At 39.8% G+C, this 27,118-nt stretch overlaps 2 protein-coding genes across 4 annotated transcripts in view; one reads left to right on the plus strand and one right to left on the minus strand.

Moving 5' to 3' along the window:
* Positions 1 to 27,118, plus strand: part of LOC122403581 (zinc transporter 1) — a 376,987-nt gene that overhangs the window by 216,647 nt on the left and 133,222 nt on the right. The gene's annotated exons all lie outside the window — the stretch shown is intronic.
* LOC122403582 lies at positions 8,221 to 14,489 on the minus strand. Its single transcript, XM_043407182.1, has 2 exons — positions 13,433 to 14,489; positions 8,221 to 11,570 (listed from the first exon to the last, which is right to left on the minus strand). Exons 1-2 carry the CDS (start codon positions 14,169 to 14,171, stop codon positions 11,365 to 11,367), a joined length of 945 nt encoding a protein of 314 aa, XP_043263117.1. The 5' UTR covers positions 14,172 to 14,489; the 3' UTR covers positions 8,221 to 11,364.

The following is a 27,118-nucleotide window of genomic DNA, read 5'->3' on the forward strand; positions in this document are numbered from 1 at the left end:
CGGTACGTGTTGATTTAATTGCATAGTGGTTAGTACCTGAAAGGATTATTTGTGGATACTTGTGGACACTGTGGACAATCGTGGGGCGTGTATAATCGCATGTGGGTGATTTTTGTTCACAACATTGTGTATTGGAACTGGCATTCACCCTTTCTCGGTGAAAATCTCGTTGGGCGAGTTTTGAAATGCCCTTCTGGATTTTCATAAGACAGGTTGAATCTTATTCAACGTAAGGTGTTCGCATTCACATAAGTGGACAAAAATCTAAGGCTGTCGATAATGTCGGTAAGTAGAATTTTTCATGCTGCGTGAGAACCACTAGCACTGGCCTGCCGCAACCGTCCGCGCGAACGCAGCTGTTTAGCGGATTGTCATTCTACAGGCGGAACTTTAAATGTTAATAACTTTGCAACGAAGCCTCCATCAACAAATTAGTATTCTTGATTTTCGTCTTATTTTGGCCTCTACTATCGCTCATTAAAATTTTTGCTATAGGTAGCCGAACACCTTGTATACTTCGGAAAACCAGTTGAGTATATTAGCACTGGTGACTGCTGCTCGTGAAGCTGTTAGATTTTGTGAAACTCTTTTTGATATTGTAGGATATCTACTTAAAAAAACCCTTCACCTATGTCCTACCAGGACGATCATTTTTAAACGGGTTTTGACGTTTCACTTCTTTGATGATACATTCCACGCTAGTTACAAGCTTTTCCATCGTAATTGGGAAACCAGCTGCAGCCATTTTTTCAATCCATTGACGGATTTCATTCTCTTCAGCTTGATTTAAAATTGGAGGAGGTCCCATCTTTCTCTCTACAGGCGATTTACCTTCCACTTTGTATTTAAGGGTTATCCTTGGTACGGCTTTACCTGCTGCTGCCCTTATTGATGTTCTGTGCAACCGAACATCTTCAATGGCTGCCTTCATCGTCTCTTCAAAATAATTTTTAAAGGAACCCTTGATAGGAGGCATCTCTCGATTAGTAATGAAATAATTTCTGAAATAAATATTTAAATAAATGCATTTTAATTTTCCGTTGATATTTATGTCACGCACATGGTTGTTTTAAAAAAAGTGGACATTGATCAATACTTGACCGTGAATGCAATCAATAGTTGACCATGTGGTCATCCTCTAAAACACAGCATTCTACAAAATTTTTAATTTTATTTTGTACTCCTAACAATCTTAGATATAAAATGGATACATTATAAATCGTAAACAAATTTAAATGAGTCACGTCAGTAATTGACCACGCCTGTCAACTTCTGAAAATTGTTTAAAAACAATATTCAGTATTTGACCCCCTAATATACTATTGTTTTTGTGATTAGAATAACAAAAACGATGCATGTATCACTTACAAAATTCTGTGAGAATTTAAAAAGCAAATAATTCAGTCGCGAAAGTTCACAACATATGGATTTTTTACTTGAATGGTACTACAGCTGTTCTTAACAGAATCGTTAAGGAAATAGAAATATTATATATCGGCATATTACTAACCTTAATGAATTCAGACGTCCGTTGTTACTTCATACTTCACGTCGCATGTAATTGTTTCAAAATTTCACCAACAGATGATGTAGCATCCGAGGTTCACTTTCATCAAAAGTGCACATTTTATAAAAATCTTATTTTTTATGGTTTTTTAGAAAATGGTCAACTACTGGTACCTTTACCTTAGTTGATATATCGTCGTCCATTCTTGAAACTAGTTTGCATTGTAAAACGGGATAATTTATCGACATCTATTGATGAAAATGCGAAGTATCAATGCAAATAGCTTAGCTTAAATGTTAAATTCGATGGTTCTGACATTTCTCTACTAAAATAACAGATTTCCGTTTAGTATTACATATTGAGTTATTCAGTGTATGCAGACGCTAATCATGAAACGCTCAAAATTGTATTTTCGACAATCATTACTTTTGTTGTTTGATTTGAAGAAATTTGCTGCCGAAGCCCATCAAACACTTTTAGTAACTTATGGTGATTCTTACTTAAACGTACGCAAATACGAAAAAGGATGTCGAATCCTGTTGCCTTCCCATTGCCCACGGCGAGTATACTCGTCTTTGATTTTATGCATGTAAATGATTTTGTATGATAATATATGTGTTTTTACCAAGAAATAACAGAACTTTGGTAAACAATACCACTCAAAATATAAATGACAATGGGAATAGCATCATATAATATAGGCTTGGCAGCGAATGTGTTAATATTAAGATTCTCATATTGAAGTTGTTTGTATCTTTGTTGCCCAGATGAACCATTGCAGACCAATTTGCTAATAAGCAATAGCACACTAGTTTCTAATGCACTTATATCCTTGATTATGCGGGAAACGGTATGATCTAATACGCTTTGAACACTTAGTTCTGCAGATAACTCTGTTATTTTGACCGTATTTTGCAGGATATCAATTTCTTTTCTCTATCAATAACTTGAAATACGAAGGCCATTGATAATTATTGCATTTTATGAATTCATTACGCATGGTAATATATTGAAATTTCGAGAGGTCTGCCATGATAAAAATGCTCTAAGCTTTTTCTGAACTAAATGATATTTTTTTGAATAACAAATCTCCTTTAAGAAGTACTTCAATTCTTTTGCTGTATTCATTTGACTCTATATATTTAAGAAGTCGAATTTGTTGAGTCATGCCATGCTTACGCAAGCTCATGTTTGTTGCGTTCAGTAATTCACTTAAAGTAAAATTGGAAATTAAAGATCACACTCTTCTCATTTTTTCCCTAGTAATGCATTACGACAATAATTTCCTTCCTTTATATACAGTAACATTTGAAGACGATGCTCTATCTGCAGCACTTCTCGATGAAGTACCTTCATTTATTGTACGGGGATACAGAAAATCCCTCTGCAATCATTTATTGTACTGTTCTAAAAATTTACTTTCTGTATATCGCGCTTTAATCCATCTTTGTTATAAATTAAAAGTAAATTTTGCTCAAACTTATTTATAATGCTTTCGCATTTTCGGAAGGAATATGAATTTTTTCGTTTATTTTTTCGTTCAAAAATATGTAGTCATTCATATCTCTTTTGCAGCTTCTTAATATAAAGAATAAATCGTTGTCTGTACGAAGGCCTTCGATTCTCAAACAAATAGTAAGTATCTAGGTAACAAATAACGAAATGTTGAATATCGCAAATAACTCATGCGATAATACTTTAAGTATTTTTATACTTACCAAATGAAAGAGGAATGAACTATTACACACACACACACACTACCACTTACGTGTATTAGGAAAACGCCCTATTACTTATCTACCCTTTGGAATGTAGAGTCAGTTCCCACGAGATGCAGCTGCTCGGTGACTAACGAAGTTCGGAGATTACCAAATATGGTAATGTCTAACGTGCATCTGAATCCTTCCTCACAGATTTTTGGGTATATAAACTCCTTGGTTTCCTTACTCGGGGGACCAGAATCGTACAGTTACGTTTACAGTTAACATCACGTTTCGTTACGCTGTCTACGGTTTTGATAGTCAGTTACATCTCGTGAGATCGGGCTACAGTACCCTTTCGTATCAATTTTAAACCAAATAGAATCCGTGAACCGGTATGAATTCTATTACAGCCTTTATTTTCAACCGACTTATCCCCGCATCGCCAGTGCGTCAACACCGCGCAAGATCATTTTAGGTAAATATAATCATTCTTTGAACGCGACATAACATACACAAAACACTTGTATTTTTCTTGTTGGTTTAAGAATATATCTAGTTTTATTATTAAATCAGAGTTACCTAACTTCTTTAACCCATCATTATATAAAGCGATTTTTTTTTGTACGTGGGGAAATCCTCATGAACACTCCGGGACACCAAGTAGGGGCTCGGGGTAGTGCCGGACTCTTACCGGCTAAAACCCCACGGTGACCGTCCTCCGGCGCTGCGGCGCACAGTGGGCCGGATCAGAAATTTTAGTGACATTTTAGTATGACTTTCGAACCATTAAAGATATCGAAGTGTGGTTTGCACAGAAAAATATTACAAAATTCTCCCGTTTTAATAATGTACAGAATATTTTGTAATTACTTCTACTATGTCTAATTAATTTTATATTTGTGTTTATTTAATTGGTCTTTGCAATGTTTTAAATGTAATTGTTTCCCACACATGTAGCGAAATAAACCAGAAGTGTATTCCTTATTTTATATACAGGGTGGGGCATTTTAAACAGATCACCTGAATAACTCGCTTGTTTTTGAAGTTATGGGCTAAGTTCTGCTGTCCTTATTTGAGTAATTGTAGAGCTTCAGGATCTAATATTTTTCTTTTCCTTTTGTACGAGTTTAATCTCATTGCTGATATGAGTGGATTAGATGTTAGTAGTAGTCTGTGCAAGATGTCTTCATTTGTTGCAGTTCTTGAAATTTTCCTGCTCTTGTAATTCCGAAACTTTTTAAAGTCTTTATGTTTTGTTTCCTGGGCTTCTTCTGACAATTGTCCAATAGGAAGCAACGCATGTTTTATTATTTCTGTACCGTGTATTAATAGTTTATGAACGGAGGCTGGCATATAATACCAGCCATAATGGTTGACGAAATACTTTGCGGTACTTTGGGTGTATGCATGGAACTTGTCAACATCTATTGCATATGGAGACGAAATTACTTGTAGTATGATATGAAATTTTTTAATTAGTGTGATATCAATTCCGGTAATTTGTGCAGAGATTTCTGGATTGGAAAAGAATCGCCTTGCAGTATTACCATCGTTAGATGAACCCCATCCCTGCTTTACATAATCAATTAACAAACCCGTTTTTTCTTTAAACTGTTCTTGTATATGTTCTTTTCTTTCCTGTCGAATCTTCTTTGTTTCCGGGGTATTAGCCATCCATTTTTTAAATGGCAAATTATACGAAATATGTAAAAGGCATTCGAAGCATCGAATCCAAGCATGAAGCGATGACAGTCCAAAAGAATAATTTTCCGTAGCACAAAGCTTACAATTGACGAGGTCCAGATTATTCATTTCAATTGTCGAGGCATTGCATATATAGCAACACATTGCTGATTTGGTATTTGTGATGGCATTACAAATTTTATTGTCTACCATGGTTAAAGTCATGGCATACTCTACAGAAATATTATTTATTTGAAGTGGTCTTAACATTTGAATTTCACTGTTTATTCGATGGATTTCCTTTTCTATTGTTTCTTGCGATTCTTTTATGAATTCAAATTTAATGGGCCTGCAAAACCATGATGATGATGGACAAGGATTTATCCATATGTTTTCAGAAGTTATTTTATTTTGTAATTTTAGTGGAACCATACTTGAAACAAAAATATTATCCTCGTTTATCTGATTTGTTTGTATCTGCAGCTCCATCACACCCCCATTTACACGTTAATAAATATTTTGCATTTCCACTTACATTTCTTATATTTTTTAATATTCTCATTGCCGTGTGATCTAATAAGCTTTGTAAGTTTACTTTTCCATACCCTTCATTTATTTCAATAGTGTCCTTCGGCGGATAACAATTTCTTTTCTCTGTCTGTATCTTGTAGTATGACGGCCACGGGTTATTATTCAATTTAATCGATTCATTTCTAACGATGGAGTATTGGTGTTTTGAAAGATCTGCAGATACAAATGTGCTTAAGGCTTTTTCTGGTGTGAACATATTTTTTTTTAAACTCCGATTTTTGAGAATAGTTACTAGATTTTGATTTTGTAATAAATATTGTAACATACGCGATTGTTTATGCATTCCATGCTTTCGTAGGCTCATTTTTACTGCACTCAGTAGTTCTTCCAAAGAAAAACTATTTACTAAAGATTTTGTTCTACGAATTTTTTCTCTCTTGGTGCACTGAGAGTATAATTTTCTTCCTTTATAAATTTGGACAGTCGACGGTTTTGCTGCTACTGGTTTCGATCTTTGTGAGGTTGATGGAATTTGTGCCAATATATCATTTGGATACATAAAATCCTTCTCCAACCAGGTCTTATTTCGCTTTAGAAATTGCAGTTCTATATAATGCGATTGCACCCATTTCATTTTTAATTTTGACGTAAATTTTTTTAAACTGATTTTCAGTACACTCGAAGTTTCTGCACAAATATTGGCATTTTCACAAATTTTTTGATATAAGAATCCATAATCATCTATATCTTTAGACATATTTTTTAATGTAAAAAATAAATCTCTATTTGTACGGTATCCCTCCATTGTTTAATGTAAAAGACAACAAACACTTCCGTAACAACAGTAATGAAGAAAACTCGGAATACAATTTGTTACACACAGAATAAACTTAACTGAACTCAAAAGAATACATGCACTAAACATAAACTATACAAAACACAACTGTAAAAAGCGAATATTAAACTGAATAAAAGAACGAAAAAACTAGACTACGGAAAAAATATTTTTAATGTGCAGTTCACTATGCAGTTCGATGGTTCTGTTCCAACTGAATGCAGAAAAAAAATAAAACAAACGTTTGTGTCAATCGTCCTGTTTTGTTCCTATGATCTCTAAGAGGAGAGCGAACAGACACTTGAAAGTGGTATAGATTACATTGCTTTTGTTTAAAACAGACGAACGTTCTCTACAATGCATTATTTTTACATTTAGCTTTACCTACTTATACACGTCAACTTATTACCTAAATAGCTATACAGGGTGTTCGGCCACCCCTGGGGAAAAATTGTAATGAGGGATTCTAGAGGCCAAAACAAGACGAAAATGAAGAATACCAATTTGTTGATGGAAGCTTCGTTAAAAAATTATTAACATATAAATTAAAAAATTTCAAATCGTTCTGGAAAAATTATTCTCGGTTGTGGGGGTCAATTACAATCATTTTTGGTAGATAGACATACTCCCGAAATCCTGCGCATTTTCGGGGAAAAAATTCAGTACGGGCGGAACTTTAAATATTAATAACTTTTTAACGAAGCCTCCATCAACAAATTGGTATTCTTGATTTCCGTCTTATTTTGGCTTCTAGAATCCCCCATTAAAATTTTTCCCAGAGGTGGCCGAACACCGTAGAGTACCGATGATGGCTACCGACCCCGCGTAAGATTACATGACACGAATAACTTTGAACATTAATAATTCAGAAAGGTGGACGAAGGTGGTTACGATTTTTATATATTATCTAAAAGAAAGTATCCTGAAAACGTTGAGATATGTTAGAACGTGGGACAACTTGGGACTCAAAAGATATTCCTTGTCAATTGTAAAAATATTGACAATTTTCTGTAGTACATTCAACGTTACGTTCCTAGTATACTAAATAAAATAACTTGAGTTGTATTTAATATTTTGTAATGGAAAATAATGCTGTTTATTGTAGAAAAGAAATGAAGAAAAAACATTAAACGAGATCGTCACAATACCGTGACAAAGAAAGTACATTTTTCGAGCGTCAAACGTACATTTGAAAATGTTAAACTTTAACAGTTCAATACAGCTATAATTTATAGTTAATTTCACAAATTCTTTAGTTTTTAAGGTCAGTAGATATTTGAAAGACGATACCAATTGATTAAAAATCGATATGTGAAAGTTCATTTTTCGGTAAAATGTCACTAAAATCTTCGATCCAGCCCACTGTGCGGCGGGGGGCCGGGAACTCTAATGAGACATCACAGAGTCCCCCGCCGCTCCTTGCCTGTCGAGGCTCATCCCGGGAGGAAGGGCAACATGTCCACCCCCCCCCCCTGATTTCTCCGCCGCGGACGCCTGGTCACCCGACGCCCGCGGCCCCGGGGCTGCCTTCGGTGCTAGGGCCCCTCGCACCGAGCACCTGCAGCCCCCAGGGACGGCCCGTCAACCTCCAGGCCACCGACGTGGTGGGCGGAGAATGCAGACGGACCGCCCCACTTCTGGAGGTCCGTCGGGACCACAAGGCCGTTGGAGGGGGCCAGGAGGCGAAGGATACCTCGCCCTGGCTCCCCTCCGAACCCTCCCTCTCCGAGCGGGATGTGCGGCCTGCTCGCACCTCCGCTCGGCGGCCTCCTTCTGTGACATGACTACCTCACAGAAGGAGGCCACCACTGGCCAGGTTTTGTCGCTGGCCACCATCTTTCCTACTATGGTGGGCAGCGAGAGATTACTCCCAACTTCTTGTTCCAGGACACGGCGCTCATCTGCCCACGCTGGGCAGACTGCCAGCGTGTGCTGCGCCGTGTCCTGCGGTCCACCACAATGGTGGCACACCGCCGTCGCCTCCTTCCCGATTCGACATAGGTACTCGCCAAAGCCACCATGCCCGGTAAGTACCCTGTGTCATCCTGTAGGACAGCCTACCCAGTTTGCCCTGCTACTCTTGCCAATGTGGCAGGACTGCACCAACGGGCCGTTGCGTGGCACCAGCCCGAATCATCTGCTGGAACCACATAAAGACAACGGTCCGTTGGACATGGCGCCTCGTCTTCTCGACCGCTTGCCTCCTCTCCTCGGCGGTCTCCCAGCCTGCATTAGGTTCGTCTGTGATTTATACAACCTCCCAGCAGCTCCTTGATTACGCATCGAGTTCGTCTGCGTTTGTTCCAACCTCCTAGCAGCTCCCCGATTTCGCATTGGGTTCGTCTGCGTCGTTATCAACAATCCTAGTGACTCCCCAATTTCGTATCGGGTTCGCATAATCTCCTTCGAGCAACTATCTGCCTTCAGTTGGGATCGAACGTAGGGAGTCACGTAGAGTACGATTCTGTTGTGTCTGCGCTTCTCGGTACTACATATTTGACTGTGGTGCTTTCTTTCTCTCTCGCGTTGTGTTTGTGAGTGCTGAGAAAGGAATTTCTCCCTCAATCACAATGGAGTCAACAGGATCTTCTGGTGTAAAGGTTATTTCAATCCCAGTATCCGATTCGACATATGCAAGTATTACGCAAAAAGGAGATTTTCCAACCAAAAAACAGGCTATTGTGTTAGACGCCTACGAGGATATTCCCATCAAGGACTATGTTATTGCCATAGGCAAGCTTATTAAGCATGAGAACATTCGTTTCGCATCCCGCATTGCAAATAATACAATATGTGTGCATCTATCGTCCAAACATGTGGTAGAGAAAATCTTGGCTCTATTTCAGTTAGACCTCTCTCGATGAAGGCGAAACAGATAATTCTTTCGAACGTTTGTCCTATCATTCCGCATTCAATATTTGAAGATATTTTGAAGAAGTCGAATATCAGAGTTCTCTCACCGATTTCCATTATAAAGGCTGGGTTCTCGGAAGCTGGGTTTTCTCATATTCTTAGCTTTCGTCGCCAAGTTTTCATTCACCCAGAGGATGTAAACAAGCTGCCCGACAACCTTCAAGTCAGTTTCGACAACACCTCGTTTTGGATTTTCGTTTCTTCTAATAATCCTAAATGCGTTCTGTGCAAGAGTGAGAGTCATATGGCAAAACAGTGCCCCTCTCCTTCGCGCGAGGGGAACCAGCAGCCAGCTATGACCAACATTGACTCAAGAGAAAGCTTCGCCGGAGAATGTAGGCCCTACTCCAGTGGACACTAACATGAGTTCTACCTTTTCCAAACCTGTTCGATTAGAGGATCTCTCAATATTTTTGGACAAATCTCGCAACAAAAGACCGTTGTCGACTAGCACCTCGGGCTCTGCGACTCAAGATATTTCTAAAACCGATTCTACATCAGTGTCTGCTCCTGGTGAGAGCTCGTACAATGTGTTGCACGTACAGAGCTCTTCTTGCACGTCTGTTGATATGCAAGGCGTTGGTTGTGTAGTGGACTGTATTTCTGTTGGACGTAGACCCTCTCTCGTTCGTACGGCGGTGTATGATGTTAGACATTTTGTAACCTTCTGTCTAATGATGTTACATTTCGCGCCTTATATCCTAATGCAAGAAGTCAGCCGCATCCAATCAGAACCTTTTTCGTTCAGGATTGGTGCGCTGGTACTTCTTGCATTTCGTGACGCGAGGGTGGACCGCGCGTCCCAGGTATTGGGAAATACCCTGGCCCAACGGTCAGGACCAGGTCGCGAGGCCGCTGGAGCGGGCCCTTTATGGCGGTTATTATGTACTTTGGTTTGCATTGACACTAAAGCCATTTAGCTAATGGCTTGTAGCATCAATGCAAACGCTGAATTGCCATTATAAATGAAACGACATGTTTCGCGACGCAACATGCCGCCCGCCTTGAACGGTCGCGTTCAAAGAATCACAGTAAATGAATTAGTTGTTGCGAGCGATATGACGCGTTAATATACAAATCGATTTGGCTTGTTTTGTTCGTTTTATCTAAGTTAAATTAATTACTATGTGTTAACCTATGCTTACTGTATCGTGTAGGACTTGTCCTTAAACTTAAATTAATGGCTAAATTATGATAGCGAAGAATGTAGCGGCGGGTCTGCGCTAGTCGTTATCGATGGGCAATGGTGACAGTTTCTTTATGCTGCGCTTGTACGTGCCGTGTGCTGTCCGTACTGTCACGACCCTGGGTATATTGTCCTCTCCTGGGTGTAAGGCAATGATTCGGCCAAGCTTCCAATGTAGTGGTGGGGTGTTGTCCTCTCGCATGAGCACTAATTTGCCCTCCTTAATGTCTTTGGTATCTCCCAGATGCCATTTCTTTCTTGTGTGGAGTTCCTGCAAATACTCCTTTTGCCATCGTGACCAAAAATGCTGTTTCAACCTTTGCAGGTGTTGCCACTGGGAGAGTCTATTAGTAGCAATATGCATAAAATCGAGCTCGGGTAGATTTGTTAACGTATCGCCTATGAGGAAATGGCTGGGAGTGAGAGCTGTAAAATCTTTCGGATCAGAGGATAACTGGGTTAAAGGTCGGGAATTCAATATTGCCTCAACTTCAGTTAAAAATGTGTAAAATTGTTCATATATGACTAACGTTTCTCCTATTGTTTTAGTTAAGTGATTTTTTAAAGATTTGACTCCTGCCTCCCAAAGCCCGCCAAAATGAGGTGAACGGGGAGGAGAAAGGTGCCATTGAATACCTTCAGTGCTCAAATAATGTTGTAGCTTTTGTTGGTATTCGTCAGACTTGAGAATTTGCTCTATTTGTTGAATTTCGTTCTTTACACCTATAAAATTAGTTCCATTCCCCGGCGCGAAAGGAATCTTTTTAAGGCTGCTAAGCAGGTCTCGGCAGTTAGATCTGTTGTCAACTCTAAATGAATGGCTTTTGTCGAGAAACAGACGAAGACTGTTACGTATGCTTTAATTTTGTTTTTGTTACGGAATTTCTTTTCTTTTAGAAAGAATGGTCCGCAGTAATCAATTCCTACGTTTTGAAAAGGTCTTGACTGAGAGACCCTGTTTTCAGGTAAATCGCCCATTGTATAGTTTGGTACCGTGGGATTTAACTTATTGCAGCGAATACAACGATGGATAATGCGTTTTGTCGTATTTTTTCCGTCTAATGGCCAATAGCTTTGCATAATCGCGTTTAGTGTGCCCTGTATACCTGCATGCCAATGCCTTAAATGCGTGTCGCGTATTATTAGGTCTGTGATGTGATTGGAACGCGGTAGTAAAATTGGATACTTTTGGGCAAATTTTATGGGCGCGTGTTTTAACCTACCACCGACACGAAGTATACCGTGTTCATCAATAAATGGGCTTAGATTTAATAATTTGCTTCGTTTGTCCAGTGGTTTACTGTGTTTTAAATTATTAATTTCCAATGCAAAAGTATTAGTTTGGACTAATTTTATAACGCGCATATGTGCATTGTGAATTTCTAATGGCGTGAGTTCGCCTGCACTCCTTATCTTATGTCTTGTGGCGTTAAGAAATCTGTTTAATAGGTTAATGTCTGAAAAACGTGTTAATAATTCTGTTTCCGATTGTTTGTTTACTGCTAATGTTATTGCGCCTTTTCTTTCTGGCAAATCGTCTGTGATTGATGGAATGTTACTAACTGGCCATGTATCTTCATGGTTGATAAGCCAATGGGGACCACGTATCCAGGTAGTATTGTTAATGAATGCCGATGGGGTTTGCCCTCGCGATAAGAAATCTGCTGGATTATCCGCAGAAGGGATGTGAAGCCAGCTTTGGCAGTCAGTTTTTGATTTTATATCGCTAACTCTATTCGCGACGAAGCTTTTTAGTAAATGTGGGATTGTTCTAATCCAATGCAACGTTATGGTCGAGTCGGACCAAAATTTGATGCCTTTGAATTTTGTCTCGTGCATTGCCTGACGAACTTCTGTCTATAGATCGGCCAGAAGTTTTGCTGCGCAGAGTTCAAGTCTGGGCAGTGAAATGGTTTTAATATGGACGACTCGCGATTTTGAACATAATAATTGTACTTCGTTGTTGCCTTGTCTATCGGATGAACGAATATAAATGCACGCACCGTACGCGCGTTCACTCGCGTCACAAAATCCGTGTAGTTCTATATGTTCGTTTTTTACTAGAACAACCTTTCGTGAAATAGAAAGATTGTTTAGTAAATGTAATTCCTTTTTTAACTCGGTCTATGCAAGATGAATATGCTGTGGCACAGACTCATCCCATGACACTTCGTCCTTCCAAAGTTGTTACATTATAATTTTTGCTTTAACTATTACCGGTCCTAATAAGCCTAGCGGATCAAATAGTTGCGCGATTTGTGATAAAATTGTTCTTTTTGTAATTCGTTGAGTCTTTTCTATTGTTTTGACGGTGTACGTTATTTGATCTTTTAAGGGGTTCCAAAGTAAACCTAATGCCCTTCTTGTCTCTCCGCTGTCTATGTATAAATCTTTGTCAGAACATTGTGAATCAAAATTCTGTATTAACCGTTTGTCGTTGGAGGTCCATTGGCGAAGATGAAGCCCGCCTGATTTCGCTAATTCCACTAGTTCGTTGCGTAATTGTAGTGCGGATTCGTACGTCGCTGCCCCGGTAATTAAGTCGTCCACATAAAAGTCTTGTTTAAATTTTGCTGATGCTAGTGGGAAATTTGATGCCTCGTCATCTGCTAATTGTTTTAAGCACCGTATTGCAAGAAATGAAGCTGACGCGGTACCGTAAGTGACGGTGTTTAATTTGAATGTTTTAATTGGTTCATTCGTTGAACTGCGCCAAAATATCTTTTGATAAGATGTATCGTCCGGATGAATAAGAATTTGCCGAAACATTTTTTCCACGTCGGCAGTTAAAACGAACGCATATGATCGGAATCTTAGTAATATTGTGAATAACGAATCTTGTATGGTAGGACCTGTTAATAAACAATCATTAAGTGATAGACCCATTGAACCCTTCGCGGGCGCGTCGAAGACAACTCTTATTTTTGTCGTTGTGCTTGTTTCTTTCATAACCGCGTGATGGGGCAGGTAGAAACCTTCGGACCCTCGGTCTTGTTTGACCTCGCTCATATGCTCTAAACTTTCGTACTCCTTTATGAAATCTACGTATTGCTTGAATAAAATGGGGTCGCGTGAAAATTTTTGTTCTAATGCATAGAACCGCCTTAGTGCTCGATACTTTGATTCGTCGAGTAATCTTACTTTGTCGTTAAACGGTAATCGTACAACGTATCTACCTTCGCTGTTTCTGGTTTTGTGTTTAACGAAGTGCTCTTCGCATGCGATTTTTTCGGGAGAATTAAACCCTTTGCATGGTATTTCTTCGATAGACCAAAATTTGGTTATTTGATTTTCTAGTGATGTAGCAACATGACAGGCACTAACGGCTGTGGAAGGAAGATATTGTTGCTGTAAGTTTATTTCTCCGGTTACAAGCCATCCCAATTGTGTTTTTTGTAAAATGATTGAATTGTCGTATAGTTTAATCTGGCCTACGTTTAATAGATTGTAAAATAGCGCATTGCCAAGAAGGGCGTTTACTTGCCCGGGTTTATGGAACTCTGGGTCGGCTGATTTTATATTTTTTGGGATCGTAAGCGCGTTTCGGTTTACCTGTCGAGAAGGTAATAAACCTGTAATTGACGGTAGAGAAATGAACTTAACTTCGGTTGAAAATGCGTTTGTTCTGGATTTAATGTTGGCGTGAACGTAATATTCCGCGCGCGTGCTATGTTGTCCTAACCCGGAAAATGTTAAATTGATTTTATTTTTTGTTAGTTGTAATTTATTCGCTAGTTGCTCTGTTATAAAATTAGATTGTGATCCTCCGTCGAGAAGTACGCGGCACAAGTGTTCTCTGTTGTTTTTATCCATTATAATCACCCTTGCTGTTCCTAATAATACCTCTGAATCGTATGATGCGGTTAACGCGGTTTTAACGTTTTCTAGAGATTTCGATGGATTGGACGATACGTTAGCTGTCGTGTTGCGTTGGTCAGATTCTAAATGAAGTAAGGAGTTGTGTCTTCTGTTACATATACGACAATTCCCGAATGTGCAATTGATAATGTTATGATTAGGTCGTAGGCAGTTTGGACAAAGCCTTGCCCTTTTTATAGCTTCTAAACGATCGCGAACCGTTAGTCTCAAAAATTGCGGGCATGCGTATAATGGATGTACTTGTTTGCAAATAGTACATGTACTGCTAATACTTGTCGATACGTAATTATGTGCGCGAGTCTGAACTGGTGTTCGAAAACGTTTGTCTTGATTATTAAATTTGATATTTAAACGCGATCAATTCGTTAAATGTTGGTAGTTGGTTATTTTCCAACGTACGCTCCCATGCCCTGCGAGTATTCTTATCTAATTTTTTTGTTATCGTATATACCAAAATCATGTCCCAATGTTGCGTGGGCTGACCTAAGACTTTTAAGGCATTAACATGCATCTGAGCACGCTCTGCTAATGATCGTAACGTTCCGGGGGTGTCGCGTGTTATTTCGGCTATCTCAAAGAATGCCTTTAAGTGTGCTTGTATGATTTGCCGCGGTCTATTGCACCGCTGCTGCAATAGATCCCACGCTACGTGGTAATTTTGCTCCGAAGCATTTAGAGTTGCAACTACCGCGGCTACGTCTCCGCGGAGAGAATTTTTTAGGAAATGAAATTTCTGCACCGTAGGTAATTCTTCATTATCATGTACTAACGACTTGAACGTATCGTGGAACGTATACCATTCAACGGGATTGCCGTCGAATGGCCGAATTTCTATTTTAGGTAATATCGTGTTTAGTTGGCGAATCACGACTGCACTTGGGGAATCTGAGTTTCTTACTGCGTTTACGTGGATGTTGGGATTTTGTGCACCGTTTAGTTTGTTCAAAAATAATTCTGACGCGTAAAAATATTGTTCTTCGAATTGCGCGCGTTCAGTATCATGATCGGACTCGTCGTCGATTTCCTCTATAGCTGACTGCGTTTGCTCGTAAGAACTGAAATATGCCTTTAATTTTTTATGTCGTGTATCTAGTGCGTTAAAGGACGCGTCTGGATTGTCTTGAACGAAATTCAACAAACGCGTTAATTGAGCTTTTAGCGACGTTCTCTGTTTCTTCAACGTTTTTAATTGCGTTGCTACTGCTTCGTTAGCCATTTTTAAATGAATTGAAACTGGGAATTGTACGAGGGGGAAGGGAAGACGATTCGTTTACTCACCCGAGTGTCGATTTTTGCCTTGTTGCTTGATGACGATCGCTCGGGGCTTGATGCTTTGGATCTCCACGGTCCGCTGGTGGTTGCACTCGTTTGGCTGCTGCGTGGATCCGGTTGCCTTGAATTCACAGGAAATCGCACTGTTCCGCTAGCTGCTGCGTCTAGTCGGCTGCTTCGTGCTGCTGTGTAGTCGGCTGCTTCGAATAGTCGTCGGAACCCAAATGTCTTTAGGTTCTTCTCCTTCCAAGTCCACGTTGTTGTTATGAAATGTAACTCGAAGGACCAAATGTAGATCGGTCGATGTTTTGTATTGATCGAAGGACCAAATGTAGATCTCTCGAGATGATGTGTGTTGCCTGGTTGTATCCGGCTCGAAGGACCAAATGTTGAGAGCTCGTACAATGTGTTGCACGTCCAGAGCTCTTCTTGCACGTCTGTTGATATGCAAGGCGTTGGTTGTGTAGTGGACTGTATTTCTGTTGGACGTGGACCCTCTCTCGTTCGTACGGCGGTGTATGATGTTAGACGTTTTGTAACCTTCTGTCTAATGATGTTACATTTCGCGCCTTATATCCTAATGCAAGAAGTCAGCCGCATCCAATCAGAACCTTTTTCGTTCAGGATTGGTGCGCTGGTACTTCTTGCATTTCGTGACGCGAGGGTGGACCGCGCGTCCCAGGTATTGGGAAATACCCTGGCCCAACGGTCAGGACCAGGTCGCGAGGCCGCTGGAGCGGGCCCTTTATGGCGGTTATTATGTACTTTGGTTTGCATTGACACTAAAGCCATTTAGCTAATGGCTTGTAGCATCAATGCAAACGCTGAATTGCCATTATAAATGAAACGACATGTTTCGCGACGCAACAGCTCCTGTTTCAAAGGATCTACAAGGTACCTGGGTCGGCTGGGGGTACTCTGCCTTTGACTGACTCAAAAGTAAGCAGACCGTCAAAGAAGGAAATGAGAAAGGACTCCTCCTCGTTGGTAGCCGAAATTGAAGTAGTGGACATGGCTCTGAGTCTTATTAAAGAACTACTTTCCGGTTACCCGGATGCGTATGTCTTGAATTATTCCCAATTCAGAGATTTTATGATCAAAGCCAAAGGCTGCAATGACATCGTTCAACTGGCTCGTACATTCACTACGGATTTCTCTCGCCTTATACGAATGCTTCGTAACATGTATCCTCGTCTGGACGGAAGAGCTTTAAAAAACAGAATCTCACGCATTATTAAAAAGTTGGAATCTCACATAGATTGGACTAATACGACCTCTGCATTAGAGGATTCCTATTCATCTGTAAACTGCGACTCTGATTCGGACTGTTTTTCGTCTCGGGTAGGTGTTACTTCTACTAAGCCTCTCCTAGATCATCAACCAACACATCTGCAAGTTTGATCTGCCCATGGATCTTAAATTAGTGTTTTGGAATTCTAGAGGTATCTCAATTTGTATAGATGAACTTCAAATCCAATTGTGTGAAACGGATGTTTTTATTGGGGTGAAAACTTTTTTATATTCAGACAAAAAGTTTCATCTTCCTAGGTTCAACGAGGTTCGCATTGATAAAAATGGTCGCCCTGGAGGTGGACTCATTTTCTTGATAAGAAAATCCTTAAAATTCAGCGTTATTTATGACTTATGTAAAATCAGTGACAATCTTGAAACTGGGGTAGTCAAAATTCATAATATTTCTCCTAAAGTTGTCCTAGCAGAGTGTTAGGGTTTCTGGTCGTAATGTTTCGGAATTTGAATGGGAGCAACTTTTTCTCTCGGTTCCTGCCTAATTTTTGAAGACTTTAACTCACATAGCACATGTTGGAATTGCGCTCACAATGATCTCAACGGTGATAGGCTGCTTAAATCAGTAGATAACTCTAATATGATACTTGTTAATGATAATATGGTTACTCATATAGATTTTTATAGAAATAAGTTTTCCAATTTAGATTTACATTTTTCTTCTCCTGATATAAATATTATAGAAGACACGTGGGGCTCTGATTATTATCCCCTAAGCGTGAAATTGTCCACGGGAAGAGTATTATACAATAAAACGTCTTATCGACTCTCCTCAAAAAGAACCGATTGGTCTCGCTATTGCACCTTACTGGAAGATAACAGTACAGACTTACATCCCAGTTTTCTTGGTTGCGAAACTTGTGATAAATACCAATTTTTTTACAAATTGATATCTGAGGCAGTCACCCATAGTACCCCGGCTAGAAAACCACAAGCCATCTCGCAGTACAGGAACTCTGTCCCTTGGTGGGATATGGTGTGCGAAAAGCTCATCCGTTTCAGGAAAGCGGCTCTGAAAAAATGAAAATTGTCACAAAAGCTATGTGATCTTATTGAATTTAAAAAATGCAAAGCGGCTGCGAGGAGATACATTAGAAAACGTAAAGTTGATCATTTTCGTACCTTTGCTGCCAGTATTAATCTCGATACGGATCCGTCCAATGTTTGGAAAAAATGTAGGCTTCTTAAGAATAAATGGGCAAATACTGGACCCACTAAGGGATCTTCTTCTTCGCATTCTGCCAATATCAAAGAGGCAATCATTAAGATCAGCCCACCCTGGGTTTCTACCAATCCTTATGCTTTCTCCGATAACCTAAATCAACGCGATTTCATATTTAGTTCACCTTTCATCCTTTTGGAATTCGACTGTGCTCCCAGTAGTTGCAGCCTTAAGGCGTCCCCTGGTCCCGACAAAATTAAGTATACTTTCATAACGCGTCTCCCTTTCAAAATTAAACTTATTCTATTGGATATTTATAATGAAATTTATTTAAATAGCAGATTTCCCTTATCTTGGAAAGACAGTATCACTTTTTTTATTAACAAAAGTAACGGTGTTGACGTACGTCCTATTTCCCTCACATCCTGTATGTGTAAAATTTTCGAGAAGATGATTAAGCAGTCTTACTTATCCCTAATACCTGGGCTGCAATGCAGGCCTCCTCACTGCACTACGGCGATCCAAGGTTTTAGTCGCTCGACGGTGATTGCCGTTTTCGCCCGTCGACCCCCTTCCCGTAGGTCCTCGACCTCGTACCGGTCATTCATGAGGACCCTGCAAATTTTGAACGGCCCCTTGAATTTCGGGAGAAGTTTTCGGCTCTCTTCAGTAGGCACTCGCTCGTTATCCCGACCATGACTACGTCGTCCTCCTGATACTTCGTGGCTTCCCTCCTAGCCTTGTCGTACCTTTCCTTCTGTTTGCGCTGGTACTCTATAATGTGGTCCTTTATACGCCTCCGTAGCTGCTGCAGGTCCATTCGGTGCACTTCGGTTTGGACTTCTTGCAGTGTCCTCGCGCCCGCCGTGTGTCTGGCGTTGCACCCCATAAGCGCCTCCGTTGGGGTGACTCCTATACTCTTATTGTGCGTCGTATTCATGGCGCTCTGAATCTGTTTCATGCACCTATTCAATCTTCGGGGGTCTTGCCTCGCGGTCGTCGTGGCCAAGGCTGCTACAATCGTGCAATTGTAACGTTCACACTGCTCGTTCGCGCGAGTTGTTGCTACGACATTTAGTACATGACGGATGCCATATGTCGTGCAAAAGGTCTTAAATGACCTAGCGGTGAAGGCGGTCTCGCGCTCACTTATGATTCGGTGCGGCACTCCGAACAAGTGGATAATGTCCAATAAAACCTTCACAGCAAGTTTCGCCTTCGTATCCCTCACCGGTTCTATTATCGTAAATTTCGTGAAGGCGTCTACTATTACGAGCGAATATTTGTTTTTCCCTTCGCTGATTTCGAACGGTCCAACGTGGTCTATGTGGAGCGTGTGAAACTGTATAGGGACTTTCTCAATGGGGTACAACTTACCCTGCTTTCTTCCATTCGCTGGCTTATAGTAGCTGCAATTCAGGCAGACTCCCACATACTACTTTACAAACGATGCCATACCCGCAAACCAGTAATGCTCGCTGATACGTCGCACAGTGGGGTATTTGCTTGATCTAGCTGGCCAAAATTATTTCTTTTATTTAATTGGTTCAGAACGTAATTAGCTACTTCTTTATGGTAAGATTTAAAAAATTTAAGGATGAAAAATCATTATTATGCGTTTTTTAACGATTTAAATGTTTTTATTCAAAAAGGAATATGTAAAATTAAAAATGAATGAAAATATATATGTGAAGTATATAAAATGTATAACTAAATATAACTAAGAAAACATACAACTAATATAACTAAAAATACATACTACCTATACAACTAAAAATATATACAGGGTGTCCCGTAAATAGTGTAAGAACCGGAAATGGGGGGTAGCTGAGACGATTCTGAACAACAATTTCCTTTGCAAAAATGTCGGATGGTTCTTCGTTTTTGAATTATTAACGAAAAACACTGACCAATCACGGCGCTCGCATTCCGCGCGATCAGGGTCGTCCGAACTCGGAGAGCCACCGCGCTGGGTAGGTAGCAAGATGCGCGTTGATAGTATAGATAAGACATTTCATATTCCTCTGAAGGAACATTTTCTTCAGGTTCATTATCGTTCGTAGGTTCATCGGGTTCTTTTGAAAATTGTTTTGTTTTTTTCTTAATTTTGGGTCTCATATCAGTTGAAAATGGATCAGAATTAATAAGTAATCTATTGAGGACGTCCATATTGCATGCCATCGCATGCACTGAGGAGCTTTTCTGAGTTAGTCGGGTAGCGGCTACCGAACATGGGCCGGAGGGCCCGTATTTATGCTCGGGGTTGCGCGCTAGCGCTGACCAGGCCGTCGCTGATTGGTTAGGATCCATCTATTTTTAGCAATTACCTGAATATTCGACGAGAGCCCCGTAGTTGTTCCTATCCTACGTAAAACTATGTAAAACTAAGGGGGCGGTATAGCTTCGTTTCGGCGGAAGCCGCGTCGTTGTCCTTATTTTTATATTAAAAAATATTATATCACGTTACAAACATAATTTTAATAAACCAGAATTGTATGGAACATTTAAGTTAACAAAGTGTACTTTAATGAAATAAACAATAATATCAATAATAACAATTAATATAATAGAATATATTATCATTAATCAAAATTGAATAGAATTTTTGATGGTCAAAATTAAGTGGACACTTTATAAATATATAGAAAATAAGCAATTAGTATTTGGTATTGTAACCTCTTGCTTTAATTACTGCTTCTAATCGTTGTGGGATGCTTTCCACAAGTTTTTGGAGGTAACTTGGATCAATTTGTTAAAATTTTAATTGCAATTCGTTTAAAAATACTTTTTTATTATGACGTTTTTCTAATGGTATTTCCGAATCTAATAAATTCCATAAATTTTCTATAGGATTAAGATCTGTACTTTGTGGAGGCCAATTGAGAACATCTATCCCACAATCTTCTAAACATTTTTTCGTTTTCTTCGCCGTATGCTTAAGATCATTATCCTGTTGTAGCATCCATCCCTCATCGAGATCCATTTTTAGGATTGACTCTTGCATATTTTTATTTAAAATGTCAATAAACTTATCTGCATTCATGGTGCCATGGATGGGTGCTAAATTTCCAATCCCATACCAAGAAAAACATCACCATACAATTATGGATCTCCCTCCATATTTGACGGTAGGCAACACATACTGCTTCTTGAGAGTTTCATTCGGTTCTCTCCACACGCGTGTTCATATTTTTTTGTTTACTAACTCAAATTTGCTCTCGTCACTCCATATAATTTTTTTCCAAAATGACAATGGCTTATTCACATATTTTTTTGCAAAAGCCAAACGTTTCTTTTTATGCAATTTACTAATGTGTGACTTGCGTCTAGCTAAACAAGTCTTCAGATTAACTTTTTTTAATCTTCGTCTCACAGTTCTTGAGGAAATATTTAATTTTAGAATTTCAACAATATTTCGTGATGTTATCGATGGAGGATTACGTTGAGTTTCAATTAAATTTTCAACAGTATCATACTGTAAATACTTGTAATATGTACTCTTAGAAACTTTGTATTTTTCAGCTATTTTACAATAACTTAGTTCATTTTTGCACTCTGAAACAATTAACTTTCGCAGATACACGGGAAATTCTTCTCGTCTCTCAGACATGTTCGGTTTATATTTCTAATCTTGCTTAAACAAAAGTTCAATGTCTACTGCGGACGAATGACACCGCACAATGCGAGAGTCGAACGTTTGTTTACATTTTTCCGTTGCAACACAGAATGTCCTCTGCGTTCACTTAATTTTGTTCACGGTCTCAAAAACAACCATACACACAAATACGTATAAATATTAACAGAAACATTATATTTATACTTTTACATACTAAATATATTCTTTTGTTGTGTATAAACATTTTTCATGTTAAACATCTCAAATAAATTTATAACACAATAAATGAAAATAGAGATTATTCAGAATTTATGTTCTATCCACTTAATTTTGTCCACGACTGTACATAGCGAATGCTTGAATATTTATTTCGTGGCCACTAGATGTTACTTCTAAAATAATTTTAAAAAGAGGTAAAAGTTCTTGATTTAAGCTCGTTATTTCCGCTGTTACCTCAGGATTCATAAAAAATCTTCGACTACTATTGCCGTCATTGATGTTACCGAAACCTGGTTTTGGTACATCAACAATTAACCCTTTCGGCACAGAGGAGCTGGCCGCGGTTATACATTCGTGGTGCGAGGAAGTTTTCCACAAGAGTGGTTGCACTGTACGGCAGCGTAAGCGACGAAAACATGTTTTGCGGTATTCATAGAAATCTCGTGCGTGATTGACACTAAACTTTTCATTCGGACCGCGACAGTCATCAGTGACAGTGACTGACGCGGCATTTAACGTGTTTAAAAAACATTTCTAACATATTTATACTGCTTTGTCGTAACGTAAACCAATCCTCAGCCGAAAGTCGATTTTGACGGAATCTTATCTTGCAGATCACACGAAAAGACAGACAAAATAGGCTTGGCGCTTAACGTTTTAAAATCATATCTATTTCTTCACAGTATGTTAATTAAAGTAAATGGCATTGATATAAATAATATGTTCCAATATCACAAAATTAAAATAAATAACAAAACAAATAGTGTAACATAGTAAATAACAAAACTAATAGTGCAATATAATAAATGACAAAACTAATAGTGTAACTTGGTGTGATAGTTTTCGAAACAAGGGGAAACGCACAAGCCCGCATTACATTGTTCACACTGATAAATGGATTCACGCCTCACACCACCAGCCGTATATGCAACGCATCTTCGTTTTCGATTTTCTTTCTCCGAATGGTATATCGATGGAAAATGTCTCCCTGTGAGCCTTATGAAATAATCACTTCCTTACCTGCTGCACCGCTTTCCGTAAATGCCGATTTTAGGTGGAGCGGCGGTAGTACCCAGTGAACGTTTCGTGGATGCCGCTAATAGGCGGCGGTAGTACCCACAGAACTGTAGCGGTATTTGAGCTTCGCCCGCATTCAGCAGGAATCTACGATAGAAATTAATTATTCCCAAAAACCGTTTAAAATTCTTAACTGTCTTTTGTTTGGGATACTCGCGAATTGTCCTCACGCGCTCGTCCAGCGGTGATACGCCTTCGCTATTAACCTTACATCCTAAATATTCTACAGTGTCTTTGGCAAATTGACATTTGTCTACATTTATTGTTAGTCCATGATCTCGAAGTCTCCTAAATAAGGTTCTAAGATGCTGTTCGTGCTCCTGCGCGTCCTTGGAAGCTACGATTATGTCATCGATGTAGCATCTGCACCAATCTATCCCTCTTAAAACGCTGTCCATCTTTCTTTGGAACGCTTGAGCTGCATTGCACAACCCGAAAGGCATCACCCTGTATTCGTACAAACCAAATGGGGTGATGATTGCAGTTTTGGGCCGATCCTCTTTGGCCATTGGGATCTGGTTATATGCTCTCCTGAGATCGATTACTGTAAATATCTTTGCATTCCTGAAATCCTGTACAATGTCCTGAATGTGGGGTAATGGATACTTATCTGGTACAGTTATATTATTTAATCTGCGGTAATCCCCGCAGACTCTCCATTCTCCAGATTTTTTTAGCACTAACTGTAACGGGCTTGCCCACTGGCTTTTCGACGGTTGTACTGTATTTTCCTTCAACATAATCTGAAATTCCCTCTTCGCAGCTTCTAATTTATCTGGTGGCAAACGGCGTGCCTTTTCTGCAATGGGTGGACCTCGTGTGGTAATGTAATGTCGAACTTCTTCCTGTACCACTGTAGCTGGATTCTGGGTCCTAGTAATCTCTGGGAATTCCTTTAATAATGCTTTGTGTTTGTGATTACTGTCTATTGTCGATATCACTGGTGTTTTTAATTTTATTAGTGTACCGGTGTTATACAGTGTCGTGTTAGGATCTATCAATCTACGCTTGTTTAAATCAACCAATAGATTGTAATGTCTAATGAAATCTGCGCCAATTATTGCTTTACTTACATCCGCAATCAGGAACTTCCATGGAAATTGTCTCCAGAGACCCAAAGATACTATTATGGTTTTATTACCGTAGGTGTTTATTGTGGATCCATTGGCTGCATAAAGTTTATAATCCGTTGGAGTGTAACGTTGTCTGCGCGTACTCGGAACCACTGAAATGTCTGCACCGGTGTCTATTAAAAAAGGAATCCTTGTTTCCTTGTCGATGATAATGAGACGGTTTTGTTTGATTTCGTCGCCGAGCACCGCCTCTATTCCCGATGACAATCTTAGTTTTCCGTGCGTGCATCCTGGCCCGTCCAATTGCAGGGTTGTACACATTTAAAGGATCTCTCCTTAAAACGTCTGTGAAAATAGCACAGGTCATGCTGCCCCTGCCTGTAACTGCGGTCGACGCCTCGGTTGCGCGAATTCTGGCGACCCCATGCGTTCCGCGAACGGCTGCGACTTTTGGGCCGTCTACTAAAACTGCTGCGCACTAACCCCTCCAGTTGGTTTAATTTTTGCGTAAGCGCGGCTATTTCCGCATTTAATTCGCGCGCGGTGCGCTGGCGAACGTATTCGCCTCGCACTCCGCAATGGCCGCCTGTCCGCAAAACGACCGTTCTATTGTCTTATCGGCCAAGATGGCCAACTTATCTAATGTGGCGCCGTCCATTACCACCAAAATTTCTTGGATGCGCGTCGGTAACCTCTGCAACCACAGAGTCTGTAGCACTTTCCCGCTCACTTCTGTTCCGGCGAGTAATTGCATTTCCCTCAACAGCTCGGAGGGTTTTCGTCCATTCAGCTCGATACCGCTGAATAACTGCCGCAGCTGCGTCTCTTCCGACGACGGTAACCTGCTTATTAGGGCCTCCTTCACCCTATTATACGAGTCATCGCCATCCGGAGCAGAAATTATATCTACTATGACTCTTATTGTGCTATTATACAAGTGACGAAGCACGGACGCGCATTTTATCGCGTTGAACTTTACTCCGTAAGCCGAGAACTCTTTCTCCAACATGGCGAACCATAGCTTTGGATCGTCCCTCCAGAACGTTGGGAGTTTTACACTTCAGAAGTCACTCGCGCTTACTTCCGCAGACTGCTCACTACCGTCGGGTTTCATTTTTATCCTCCTGGGTTTCGGCACCAATTATGTAGCAGTATGCCCGAGAGAATAGATGTAAGGAGAATAAAAGCCTACAGAAAAAGTGAAACACGTGGAGATTACTGTTCCTATACCTCGGGTATACCGCTACAGAACTGTGGGATTTGTCTCCGTTATAGCACGTGGTTCGTTCCACGAATTATATTGCGTGTGCTTCGTAGGCCCACCCCTACGATCACGGATATAGGTATTCAAAATGAATGAACACGTTCGCCGTAACAGTAACAATAATGAACAGGAACTTTATTGAAACGCGAGGCGTACAAGTCGTGGTATCGGAACGCAAGGCGTCCAAGTCTTTTTCTTTTCGTGCTTACTCACTGAGTTCTTACAAAGCAGTGACCCAAGCTTTTCGGGAGGACGCGCTTTCGCCCTGCTGCGCTGCGTGCGCAGCCTTACGGCGGATTCGCAAATTATTATGAACACGCTCTCATGAACTTTCGTGTGGACGAGACCGTACGTCTCGACCCCACAGAACATTTCGTGGACACCGCCAATAGGCGACGGCAGTACCCAGACAATGTTTCATGGCCGCCGCCAATGGGCGGCAGTAGTACCGAACGGGTTAAACCCATCTTCTTCCTAAATTTTTCTTGAATTAATAATTTTTTGTCGTGTACGATGCTTTTCTCACTTTCCGATCGTACTTGCCATATTTTTATGGGTAGCTTATAAGATAAATGTAATAAGTTTTTGAATAATCTTATTCTTCGTGCAAGATTGATAAGCCAAATTTTAACGTATCTTCATTAATTTCTTTTTGCTCCGCTAAATTGTTAAATTCTTTAGAAGATGCATCTGAAATGTAACACCTCATTGTTGAAGAGTTGTAAGTGACTGTGTTACACACCTTGGCATTAATCATAGTCAATAGCATTGTATGCCTAACAGATAAATTTCAATTTGTCACTGTTACTTTTGACTCTTGCGGAACATCTATTTGTGTTTGTATATAACGAATTTCTTCGTTAATTATATCAACAGATTCTTTAATAAATCTAATCCTTATAAGCCGACAATAACGTAATGAAGATGGTATTAGATTTTGCCAAATAATTCTTGTGTTATTTATGCCACAAGTCAATTGTATTTGCGTCCGAATCTGCATCGTTGTCAAATTTTTGTTTGTATTGGGACTGTTGCAATCCATCACAACCCCCACTTGGAAATTAGATTTATAGTATTTGCATCTTCTTCGTTTAAAGTTCCTATGACATTTTGTAAATATTGTATATTAATAATCTGTTAGTGGTGTGATTCATTAATTCCTGTACACTTATTTCCGCAGAGGTAGCAGTTACTGTAAATGAATTTTTGTTTGGATAGCAACCCATTTTCTTTGTTTTTAATACTGAGTAACATGGATAGAATTTTTTATTAGTTTGCCTAATAATTTCGTAATGTCTTTTAGAAAGATCGGCTTCTACATACATTGCCAATGCCTGCAATGGTAACTTTCTTATACTTATTTGCATGCCTTGGGGAAGTGGTTATCTCTTTCAGCATTTGGGAAGCATCTCTCATTTCATGTGAGCAGCAAAAATTAGTTGGTCCTTTGCCATTGTGTTCCGTAATTCTTCTATCTTCCTTCTTTTGCTTCGGTCGTTTAATTCTTCGAAGGTTTTTAGTGGCCGTCCCGATAGCGTTTTTATTTTAATCACTTCAAATATTCCTTCAAGCCATTCCTGATTCTTTCGAAGAAAAATTTCTACTTTTTCACTTTTGTTACGCGCAAGTAATGACATACACGCTGTCATTCGTTGAAGACGGTTCCGTTCCGTAAGTTCGTGGGACACCCAAATGTTCAGCTTTGATACCATCTCCATTTTTTTTAAATACCTGTGAATTGTTGTCTTAGGTATTTTTAGAACATCTGATATCTCCTGAACTGAGAAACTTCGTGATTTTTTCCACAAGGTCTCGAAGTTTATCTTCGTCTGTCTGAGAAGGACGACCGGACCGTTCCTCGTCTTCTAAACAAAAATTCCGAGATCTGAAACG

The sequence above is a fragment of the Colletes gigas genome, unplaced genomic scaffold (genome assembly GCF_013123115.1).
Source record: "Colletes gigas isolate AHSC1104 unplaced genomic scaffold, ASM1312311v1 Colletes_gigas_Sc00062, whole genome shotgun sequence".
Lineage (NCBI taxonomy): Eukaryota > Metazoa > Arthropoda > Insecta > Hymenoptera > Colletidae > Colletes > Colletes gigas.